The following is a 12082-nucleotide window of genomic DNA, read 5'->3' on the forward strand; positions in this document are numbered from 1 at the left end:
TCCCCAGGATGAATCCTACTTGGTCATGGTATATGATCTTTTGGATGAGTTACTGGATTCTATTTGCTAGCATTTTGTTGAAGATCTTTGATTTATCAGTCATATGATGATTCACAATGATATCAGTCTGAGATTTTTCATTTTTGTGGAGTGTGTCTGCTTTGCATATCAGGGGGATAAAAACTGTTTGGGAGTATTTTTTTTGCTTTTTGGGTCACACCCAGCGATGCTCAGGGGTTACTCCTGGCTTTGCACTCAGGAATTGCTCCTGGCAGTGCTTGGGGGACCATATGGGATGCCGGGGATCGAACCCAGGTCGGCCGCGTGCAAGGCAAACGCCCTACCCATTGTGCTATCGCTCCGGCCCAGTTTGGGAGTATTTTTGTTTCTTCAATTTACTAGAAAATTTTGAAAAGGATGGGCAATAGGTCCTCTTTAAAGGTCTGAAAGAATTCTCGAGTGAATCAACCTGGGCCAGGGCTTTTGTTTTGGGGAAGACTTTTGATTACCGATTCAATTTCCTCGAGTGATAGGTCTGTTCGGTATTCCAAATCATCTTGGTTCAGCCTTGGGAGGTTACAAGAATCCAGAAACATCCATTTCTTCAAAGTTCTCTTGTTTCATGCCATAAAGATTTTCAAAGTAATCTCTGATGATCCGATGGATGTCAGCAGTTTCTTTTGTAATAGTCTCCCTTTGCATTTCTGATTTGGTTTATTAGGTTTCTCTCTCTCTTTCTTTGTGAGTCTGACCAATAGTTTATCAATCTTGTTTATTTTCTCAAAGAACCAGTTCTTGGTTTCTTTGATCTTTTGGATTGTTTTCTTGGATTCCAGCTCATTGATTTCTGCTGTAAGTTTTATTATTTTCTTCCTCCTGCTTAATTTGGGCTCCTTTTGTTGGTCATTTTCCAAGATCGTAAGCTGTGAGGTAAAATTATTGATTTTGGCCCTTTCTTCTTGATGAATGCTTGCAGAGCTATAAACTTTCCTCTTAATACTACTTTCACTGTGTCTCACAAGTTCTGGTAGCTCATGTCCTCATTCTCATTTGTTTCCAGGAATCTTTTGCTTTCCTCTTTGATTTCCTCTCTAACCCACTGGTCATTCAGTAGTGAGCTATTTCATTTCCAGGTGTTTGATTTGTTTCTGTTTGTGTGTGATTCAGTTCTATTTTCAGTGCATTATGGTTTGAAAGAATAGCTGATATAATTTCTGTTCTCTTAATTTTATGGGTGCATTAAAAAATGAACTTCACTGTCTCTTTTAACCTTCTTCAGTCTGAAGTCTGATACTAGTATGGTCATCCCAGCTTTCTTAAGGAGGGTGTTTTCTTGGAGAATTGTTTTCCAACCATTGACTCTGAGCTTGTGTTTGCTTGATTGTTCAGATGTGTTTCTTGTAGGCAGCAGAATGTGTTGGGTTTAATTTTCTAATCCATCCTGCCATTCTGTGCCTCTTGATTGGCACATTTAAACCATTGATAAGGTCTATACTTGTGTCATACACACATTCATACATAGTTGTTTCTATATATATTATGCATACATGTATTCTTCACAAATTTCCATTTCCATTCTATTTAAGTTGCTTGAAATTCAAAACTAATTTATGCTATTTACCATTAGACACCCCTTCAAAATATGGAGCATAAATTTCCCATTTCTCCAAGATTTTTATGCTGTTACTAAGCATATTCTGTTCCCACAACCATTTGTGTTCATATTGGAACCAGTTATGGGAAAGACGGTTATTGCCTGTAGTTTAATATATTTTAGCACATTAAAATAGAAACACTCCTACCACCTAAATGAACATTTTTGTTTTCAATAGAGACCTCTCCTAGCAGTGCTCAGAGGAACCAGGCTATATGCTGCCAGGGATTGAACTCAAGAGCCAAATGAATTCTAGACTTCACACATCCTAAGAACATACTCCACCACTTCAATGAATATTATGTTTAGAAAGCAGTGACAAGTAAATGATGATGGTTACTGAAATGAACAGTAGAGATGACTTTCCCATTCATATTTAGAAGGGGAGCATCAGAGATTTAAAAGCAAGCTCCCAGAAGAGAGCGATGCAGAGAGTCTCTTGCCCGCACGTCTGGCTGTCTTCCCTGGGGCCCCTCGGAGGGGATGGGCTCCAGCTTCCCTCTCCACCCCGAGCAGAGCTCCTGGCGGCCGAAGACCTCCGGAACCTAGCCACAGCCATGCTCAAGACCCCTCTCCACGCATTCAGACAAGCCTCACACATGAAGGTACCAGCAGAGGAGCCCACTGTCATCCCATTGCTCATCGATTTGTTTGAGCGGGCACCAGTAACGTCTCTCATTTGAGACTTATTGTTACTGTTTTTGGCATATCCAATATGCCACGGGTAGCTTGCCAGGCTCTGCCATGTGGGCACCATACTCTCGGTAGCTTGCCGGGCTCTCGAGAGGGGCGGAGGAATCGAACACAGGTCGGCCGCGTGAAAGGCGTGAAAGGCGAACACCCTCTGTGCTATCACTCCAGCCCAACATCCAGAGACTTAAAAGCAAGCTCCCAGAAGCAATATCATATAACCTACTTCTCCTTCTGGGAGAAACTGGCAAGCTACTGAGAGTTTCCTGCCCACATGGGAGAGCCTCGCAAGCGTCCCATGGTGTATTCATATGCCAACGCCAGTAACAAGCTGGATCTCATTCCCCTGACCCTGAAAGAGCCTCCAATGTGGCATCATTGGGAAGGATGAGTAGAGAGAGGCTTCTAAAATCTCAGGGATAGGACAAATGGAGAGGTTACTGAGACCGCTCCAGAAATTCGACGATGAATGGGATTTTGTGGATTTAATTCCATTCCATTTCGTTTTTAACTGTGGTCATGGTCAGTAGACTGTTATTGTTTTTCTGTTGCAATTATATGTCCACACATACAAAGAAACCTTGTGTATTCAGGGTTTAAAGGTAGGAAAAAGATCAAGTACAACCCAAAACCCTTAGGAACCAATGGTCAGACCAATGAGGTTCAGAACTGACATTTCCAAACAGCCAACAGCTTTGCAAGTTACTGCCACACCGTTTCAGCAGGGGAGGGTCCCTTTCCCTTTCTCCTTCCAGGAGTAAGAGCCTGGTGGGCACTGCCAAACAGAACTGCCCTCAGCAGATTGAGAGTCAGAGACAGTGAAAAGGGGGTAAACAAGGGCTGGTGCCTCTGAGCACTCGAGCAGGAATGCACATTCACTGCAATTTGCTGGGGTGCTGTCTCCTCCCTCTCCTTCCCCTGGGCCCACATAGCCCTGCTGCTAAGAAGCCCACTGAGTCCACGATGTGAGCCTGCTCCAGGCTCTCTGCCATCGGTGCAGTGTCTCTCCCGCTGATGCTCCCACAGGCGTCTTTCAGAAACCCGCCAAGCTCTGAGGAGTCCTGTCATTTCAGTCTTCTCCCACTCACTTCTCGTGCAGGACCAACTCCTTCTACTTCAGAGGTCCTTCCATTAGGTGCTATCTACCTCCCGCAGCCTTATCGAGCTCTCCCCATCACCTTATATTCAGTGCACACCACAGCCCCAGCCTACGACAGCATCAGTGCTGGGCATTCTCCACCCAAACGCTGTGAAGAACTGAGTCCATGGCTGTGGTCTAGGGTTTTGATTTGTGGGGGCCATACCTGGTGCTGCTCAGGAATTATTACTAGCTGGGTGTCCGGGATTGACTCCCAGTGGTGCTGAGGGGACCACACGTGGTGTCAGAGATAGAACCCATGTCAGCAGCAAATGATTATGTGTTGTAAAATACAAGTTAATATGACCTGAATCATATTCCCTGTTAAATTATACCAATACCTAATTTTAATGGGATGGGAGGATAGACTTTTATAAACATCATTGACTAATTTTGACATCATAGTAGAAAATTAACTTGGATCATGTCATATGTTTGAGTCTAAAAAATTTACCTTTCAACTTGGAAAGTTTTCGGGCTTCAGTTTCCTCTATAGAATTAGCTTCATTAAATTTTTGAAACTGTCTTGAATACTGAAAACTTCTGAATTTCTCAGCTTTAGTATAAATGACAAGATCAGAGAGTGCCAAAGACACTTTTACCTTTGTGATATAAAGATAAAATGCAATCATCTCACAATTTTTGCACTAATAACTCAAAAAGTTCCTTTTCTGATAAAAAAAATTTCACATATCAAAGATTACAAAAACTCCATTTCACTCACTTTTCACAGGATGCTTCCTCAAAACTCATTGAGATTGGAAAGTGTTACCAATTTTAATGACTATAGTATAAAATGACAACATGAAATACCTTAATTGAATGTCTCAACTGATATTAGTATTGAAGATAACAATTATTTTTTTCCTTTTCTCGACACCTGTTTATTTCAATGTATCACACAGTTTATAATATTTTAATCATTTAAGTCATGCCTAAAACTCTATTAACATTACTGTAAAATCAGAGCCTATATAGAAATTTAAAAATTAAAATTAAATAAAACTTAATAAAATTTTAAATAACAAATTTTAAAATTTAGCTATAAGAAGCTATAAGTAAGCACATATCTAATATAAGCTCTCATTCTTGAATAATTTTTGTTACATTTAGTCTTATGTACCCCATCATTTATGTTCCTATATACTTGTTCTCCTCAGAGAGCCCGGCAAGCTACTGAGAGTATCCCACCCGCATGGCAGAGCCTGGCAAGCTATCCGTGGCATATTTGATATGCCAAAAACAGTAACAACAAGTCTCACAATGGAGAAATTACTGCTGCCCGCTCGAACAAATCGATGAACAATGGGACAACAGTGCTACAGTGCTATACACTTGCTAGCCCACTTTCAAGTTTTGTTTTGGGAAAACATTCCTTGTTCATGTTCACTCCATATGTTTAAGTAGAAATAATGTGTTCAGGCTTAGCTAATAAAAGCTTTGCATTCCAACAGTAATTGATTCAAAGATGTGAACATAATTAGATCATAGTCAATGTACAAATATAATTTGCTTGGTCATCTGAAAAAATAAATAAACCTTCAACTTGATTTGAGTCTAAAAGTATGTAGATAAAGCTGAAGCACCATAAAGTTCTTGCAGCAATAAAGAAAAACAGAAGCTAGAGCTGGAGAAAGAAATAAAGTGCTGTAGCTTTTTGCCAATGAGCAATTATATGGGCATTCCTGAAATCGAAATCCTGATCAATTTATGTGCGCCAATTCATTAATTTACATTTTACTTAAGCCAGATGAACTATTTTGTATCACTTGAAATCTGATATTCCTCTTTTGTCTTGCCAATTGAAATACTTATAATACAGTATAGAGTGACATAAAGAGTAATTTTGGTCATAGAGTGATTTTCTTATCTTTCGCAGTGTCCTTTAGAGCAGAAACACGATGCTATCACTTTTTTAAGCTGCATAATGCTCAGTACATTAGAAGTACATTTGTTGACTAGAGGAAAAAAAGTTTTAAATAACTACCATAAGAAAGAACATAGTGAACTTTAACATTTCTTTTCAACTAATTTTTTCAAAACAAAATTTTATGAAGGTTTCATTTCCTGTCCCAAAAGTTCCCCACCAATACGAAAATTACACAATTTTCCAATTACTTGTCAGATTTTGACAAAGCATCAATCTCACCCTCTTTTTCTTGAAAATTGATAATATAGATGAACTTTTTTTCATGTCGTCACTGCTTTTCTTAGCTGTAACTGTTTCTGAAGATGAGGTTTGGGGGTCTGGATACTCCTCTTCGCCATATTCCTGCACCTGGCCATGCTTATCAGAGCCTTTTCTGTCTTGGGTTTCCTGTAAGGTTCCCACTTTCTTGTTTTTAACTAGTATTTTAAATTTCAATGCCTAGAGAAACAATTTGAAAGAGACACAACCACATTTACTTACAAGAAGGTCTTCACTCATAGCAGTCTCTGAAAACACAGTTAGCCCTCAGGAGTTTTTACAACATGTAAAGGCTCCGTCTTTATCCACACCCTTATAAACACTCCAGCGGAAACAGTGATTTACAATACTGACCAAAATTCACCCCAAAAATAAATCTATCATGACTAGGACTGACTGCAATCCCATTTCTTTCATATATTAATCACTACTATTTTAAAAAAATTGAAATACATGAAATGTACTGGTAACGTTTCAGAAGTGAAAATGCTTCCATTTCTAGGGTAGAAAGATAGCACGGGCTTAAAGAGCCTGCCTGGCATGCAGGACTCTGTGTCCGCCCCCGGCACCAGATGCAGTTCCTGCACAGCCCCAGGAGTAATTCCTGACCACATAACCAGGAGTAAGCATTGAGCACTTCCGGGGTCATCCGAGCCCACTTAACTTCCTTCCACCCCTGCCCCCACAAGGTCCCTTTTTCTAAATCCAAAGCCCTCCTGTGGCCTTTTTTCCACTTAGCTACTTCTACATCATTTTCAAATGGATGTACACTAAAGTAACCCATTCCCAGCCACGCCCACATCTCACAGCCACACCGCATAAACTCACTGGCTCAGTTCTACAGATTCTGGAGTGCCTGGAGCACGCAGCCACATAAATTCCACAACACTGACAGCTCAGCGGGAGCACACCGAATCAGACGGGAAAACAGCATAGAAGCCAACGAAGCTCAATAAGCAAAAACAATAACACGGAAGGTTCAACTGGCAACTGCTTAGTAAACTCTCCGACAATGACTTAATAAACCCATGGGTGAGATACAATAATTCCACAAATTTTCTTTTACTAGAGTATTTTGGTAAGTCCATTAGCCATTTAGTTGTAACAAGAAGTATAAAATAAATAATTTGTGCTTGCTAAGGGCTCGGGCTTGGGTGGTGAGGGAGAACCTGGGGACAATGGTACAGGGAAGGTCACTCTGGTGGTGGGACTGGTGTTGGAGCATTGAATGCTCCTAACAACTGTATTACGAAGAACATTGTAAACCACGGTGCTTATATAAAGTATAAAAAAGGAGTAAGAAAAGAAACTGAGTCCAGGGTTCAACTTTAAATTGAAGATGCTTGGGCTTTGAGACAGAAACTTTGTCTCTTTTCTAAGTCTCTGGAAATTCTCTTCTATGCTGGGAGGACTGGAAAGATAGTACAAAGGAGGTAAGGCACTTGCCTTGCATGCAGCTGACCCCAGGTTTGACTGCTGGCACTGCCAGGGGTCACTCCTAAGCACTGTTGGGTGTGGTCCAAAAGTCAAAAAATTCAAATTTAAAAAAGAATGACTGCAGTATGATAAAATGACTAATTTCTCATTTATTTATTAGAATTCATTTCCTACAAAGCAAGAAATTCAGTGATATCAGCATACCTCCATACAAAATTACAGATTTGGAGAAATTATATATCTAGAAAGTGAAAAATAACTGTAATTTCTGACTCAATTATTCTTAGCTAAAATATTTGACAAAATTTTCCTAACAATGCACAAGTTTTTTTGTGTGGCCTGAGGTGGTGCATAGGGGGTCCGACATAGCTCTGTGCTCAGGGCTCAGAGCTGGTGGGGTTCAGGAGGCCACATGTGATGACTGAACCAGGATCATCTGCATGCAAGGCAACTGCCTTACTCATTGTCTCTCCATCCCCAAAGTTTTAAATATCCATTTTCTGTCATAACTGAGCAGAGTTAGTCTCTGCGGTTAGGTTGTTTTCTATTTATTTGGTCTATTTTGTCCCTCTCATGTCTAGCATGATTGCTAGACTTCTTGTGATTAGGTCCTAACACTTTGATCTTTAAGTGATCCTCCCATTTAAGTAAAGAACATAAAGGCATAGGAAAATATTCCGGCATCACAACATGCTGGTATCTCTTCTGAAATAATCAGGTGGCAAAACTAAACTACTGCAATAATACAGTGCAAAAAAAAAAGGTATCATTTATCACCTAATAAAATTTGGGCCAGAAGGGTAAGCAGAAAGGATTAAAGCCAAAAGGATCTGGTGTCATAGAAGAAAGGATTTGAAGGAGAAAAGGAGGGGCTCACAGCATGGAGTGCTGCCGAGAAAGCTAGTCAGACACCGAAAGAGATCTCCTAACAATTCACTCAGGCAAAGTCTTTGAAGACCAGCACCACTGAAGTATCATGGGTTAAAGCAGCTTAATTAGGTAAGTTGCCAGGAGATAAGAAATGGAAACTTGGATGAGACAAGGACTAATAGAAGAAGCAAGTGATGAACTGATACTGAATATCAGTATTGAAATATGAGAAGTCAATATACAAAATACTCTACAAAATACTGTAATACAATACTGCAAGACAGTATTAAAATACCATAATACTGAAGGTAAGGTTGGCATGTTATTAAACCAAAGACTGACGTATATTCAATTAAGAACAATAGTAAACATGGAGAAGTTGAAAAGAGCAGATCCAAATGGGAACCTGACATCTAGACGTTGGGACACCGGGCATGAATTTTCTAGTCTTTTGCCTAAAAAGCATATTACATTCCTATAGTTTGATATTAACTGACTCAAAATTAATTCACATTAAAGATATGAAGCTCTATACTTACGTCTAAACATTTTCTTTATCAGGATACATCCACAAATACATTGCAAGGATATGCCTCTAAGAATAATCATGACTGCACATTTCTATTAACCTCAAACAAAATTTCACGGGCCAATATAACAATGGAAAAGCTACTTCATTTCTATTTTTTATAACTGGACTCCCCAGACAAAAGTTTACCTCTGGTGAAGGTAGTCTGTCTGGAAAATCCTCAAGTACGTCACAAAGTAAGGCTTCTCCGAAAGTAGACTGCAGGTTATCTGCCATAACTTCTTGTTGAGGCGGAGAGCAGTGATTTTCCAACGAGAGCACCACTGGGTATTCTGATGACTATAAAATTAACCATGACTTAAGTTATGCATCTGAATATCTCAATAGCATTAATTCAATTAACAGAAGCACTTAACCTACCTAAGAACTCACATCTAATATTCAGAGATTTTGCAAAGTAAGTGTTACTTAAACTTAGTTGGACAAAATAAGGAAAATATAAAAGGGAAAATTACTACTATTTTCTAATTATTACTTGGAGCATGGGGAACAGTTGAAGCATTCAAATTGCTTAAGTTATTGCACATTCGTATATAAACATGCTAAAGCTCTGTTAAGGAGAAAGATCTGGTACAGATACTGCTACAGAGAGTTATTAGCAATATAAAATAGTCATAAAGTTGTCAAAGAACAAATCTACATTTTGCTCATTTTTAGTGAAATATAACTGACATTATATTGGTTTATAGAATATAACAGTGATTTCATATTTTATATATGATCAATGTTACCATACATCACCAAATAAATTAACGAAAAATTATATCCTTGTGATGATGAATCAAAGTTTTATATAGAGTCAAGAGAAGGTGCTGAAGAACTCAGTAAAGGTGGTTGAAGAGAAAGGAGAGGAAAGTTAGAGTCGAGAATAATGACTTAAGCTTGAGTATAGAGAACCTGTCCTTAAATGGAAATGGGAAAGACCAAGGAAAGAGTAGATCAAGGAGAAAATCTATTCCCAGAGCTCAATATAAAACATTTCAGTTGACTATTAAATCAGGAAGTGGAAGTATGAATTAGGTATTTATTTATGTTGATGCAGAGTTGAATGAAGTAGTTTCAAGTAGGGATATAAACTTAGAAATATTAGAAAATTAGATGTTAAGAGAATCAATGACATATATAAATGATTGTGTGTTAAGAAATGAAGTTTTTATTTTAGATTTTACCTTGTGAATGTTTTATATTATGTTGTTAATATAAATAGAGCAGTTGGTTAAAATTAATGGTTTAAATGTTTATAGATGTTAAGCTACTGAGAGTATATTGCCCGCATGGCAGAGCCTGGCAAGCTACCGGTGGTATATTCAATATACCAAAAACAGTAACAACAAGTTTCACAATGGAGACGTTACTGTTGCCTACCCGAGCAAATCGATGAACAACAGGATGACAATGATATAGTTATACAGATGTTAAACATATTAAGCATGTTTATGTATTATTAGGGGAGCCTCAGGTCTACCAAATTTGTAATTTTAATCATATTTTAATTTATTTGGTATACATTAAGTGTTCAGTGAAATTTTCTTACATCACTTCAATCACTTTAAATACTACAGTGGAAGTACTTGAGAAGAAATCAAATATACTACACTTAAAAAATTATTTTAAATACCTGGTAATAAATTTAGTACAATATGGAATATTATACCTAAAAGAATTTTAGGTGTAATAGTAGAATATAATTTAAGCTGTAACACAATATAACATTATATGAAAAATATACATTATAAACATATAATTAAACAAAAAATAGCATGCACTTTGCTACTGACAAATCAACCTTAATCTACTAAGATATGTATACTATGCATTACATATATATATGTACAGGTACATGTATATGTCCCAAATACATATGTATACATCTTAATCCCTAATAAGCAATTTTAACCTTTTTACACTGATGAAAATAGAAATATTTAACAAACTGCAATGGCAACAATAAAAACATTATTTATAAGACTATATATCCTGATTTATATAATTTAGTATTTATATTATAATTTATAATTCAAATATGGCTATTAAATATCAATGTGTAAAATGGCTCCACTAAAACTCCAGGCATACATATATTAAATGTCAATAACTTATTTGTGGACCCGCAGGAAATTTCAATAACCAGCACATATAGTTCCTGTACTGGTAGTCAAAAATCACTTACAATTTCAAGCATGTTCTATAGAATATATTACATGTGTTAACTACATGGATTTCATCACCTACAAAATGGAGCAATCACATCCACAATGTGAAAGACCAGGGTTATAAATTAAGGTCAATATTGGATACGGAAACAAATAAATCATGAGGTCACACAACTATAACCACAAAGATATGCACATACTATGAACGCATATTTCTGGATTGACTGGATAACCGTTTTAAACAGAATCTTGCTCGTGAGTGTATAACCGTGGTACACAATCGGCTCATTCTGTGATCCATCCCAGCAGTCGATCTCCAGACAGCGGCATCCTTTCACAAGAGCACTAGCAGCATTTAAACAAAAGACATGGTCATTCTCAGCTCATTCACAAATGAATTCCTTAACCTCAAAATATTCCAGATACTATCTTTGGTAGAACAATAAAATTATAAAGGACTCCACGATAAAGACAAGTTGTCACGTTGGCTTAAACAAATGTTTTCTCTGAGAACGGCTGACCATGGAGCTAACAGGAGCCTAACCCCAGCTCCAACACCCTCACCTAGGACAGCACGCCACACCATGGACTTGAATCTTGTCATTTCTACCGATCTTTTAAGTTTTAAATTCATCAAGTACAGGAACTGACATTGCAGTTTTCTGGTAACGGCTCATTTACAAGTCACTACCAGTAAATATTTGTGTATTAGAGAGACAGACGCTAATGAATCTTAGAAAAGGAATCGAAGGCAGCCAGGAGAGATCCCAAAACTGCAATCTCAAAATGGGACTGGAAGCAAGGAGTTGACAGAGAGCATCAGTCTTAGAACTGACGCACGTGCATGGGGGCTCTGAGGCCCCAGTCACGTGTGATGTGACTTTTCCTATTGAAAACGTAACTAACAATACTTTCCCAAGAAGTATGTGAAACTTGCCCACTGTGCAAAGAGAAGTGCTTTGGTTTGGGAATTTTGCCTCCCATGAGACATACTTGGTAGTGGCTGGAGACTTTCTGTTTGTCAAAACAGGATGGAGAAGAAATTAGCAGCTGACATCAAGCAGATAGAGGCCAGGGATGCTATTAAACACTTTATACATGGATAGAGCCAATCCCTACAACGGAGCTACCAGCAATAATTCGGGGCAGGGGGGATACTCTAAGTTGTTAACAAACTGAAGAGGAGGATATCGCCCTCGCACGAAGCCCCTGATGCAGAATCAGCTGCCTTTCCCTACAGAAGTCTCAACACACAGACCAGATGAGAGAACAGACCTTCCAGATCGCTGGTACTTCTTTGGGGATCACACTTTGTCAGCTTTGTAGGGTGATGCTTCAAGCACTGCTCAGGTAAGAATATAAG

At 38.4% G+C, this 12082-nt stretch overlaps 1 protein-coding gene across 1 annotated transcript in view; it reads right to left on the minus strand.

Moving 5' to 3' along the window:
- Positions 1 to 12082, minus strand: part of PLCZ1 (phospholipase C zeta 1) — a 41468-nt gene that overhangs the window by 18331 nt on the left and 11055 nt on the right. Inside the window, exons 4-7 of the mRNA XM_055117983.1 lie at positions 10920 to 11064; positions 8696 to 8845; positions 5632 to 5850; positions 3937 to 4084 (exon numbers count right to left, since the gene is read on the minus strand). Coding sequence (XP_054973958.1) covers positions 3937 to 4084; positions 5632 to 5850; positions 8696 to 8845; positions 10920 to 11064 — 662 coding nt within the window. The remainder of the gene's footprint in view (positions 1 to 3936; positions 4085 to 5631; positions 5851 to 8695; positions 8846 to 10919; positions 11065 to 12082) is intronic.

Source organism: Sorex araneus, chromosome 10 (genome assembly GCF_027595985.1).
Source record: "Sorex araneus isolate mSorAra2 chromosome 10, mSorAra2.pri, whole genome shotgun sequence".
NCBI lineage: Eukaryota > Metazoa > Chordata > Mammalia > Eulipotyphla > Soricidae > Sorex > Sorex araneus.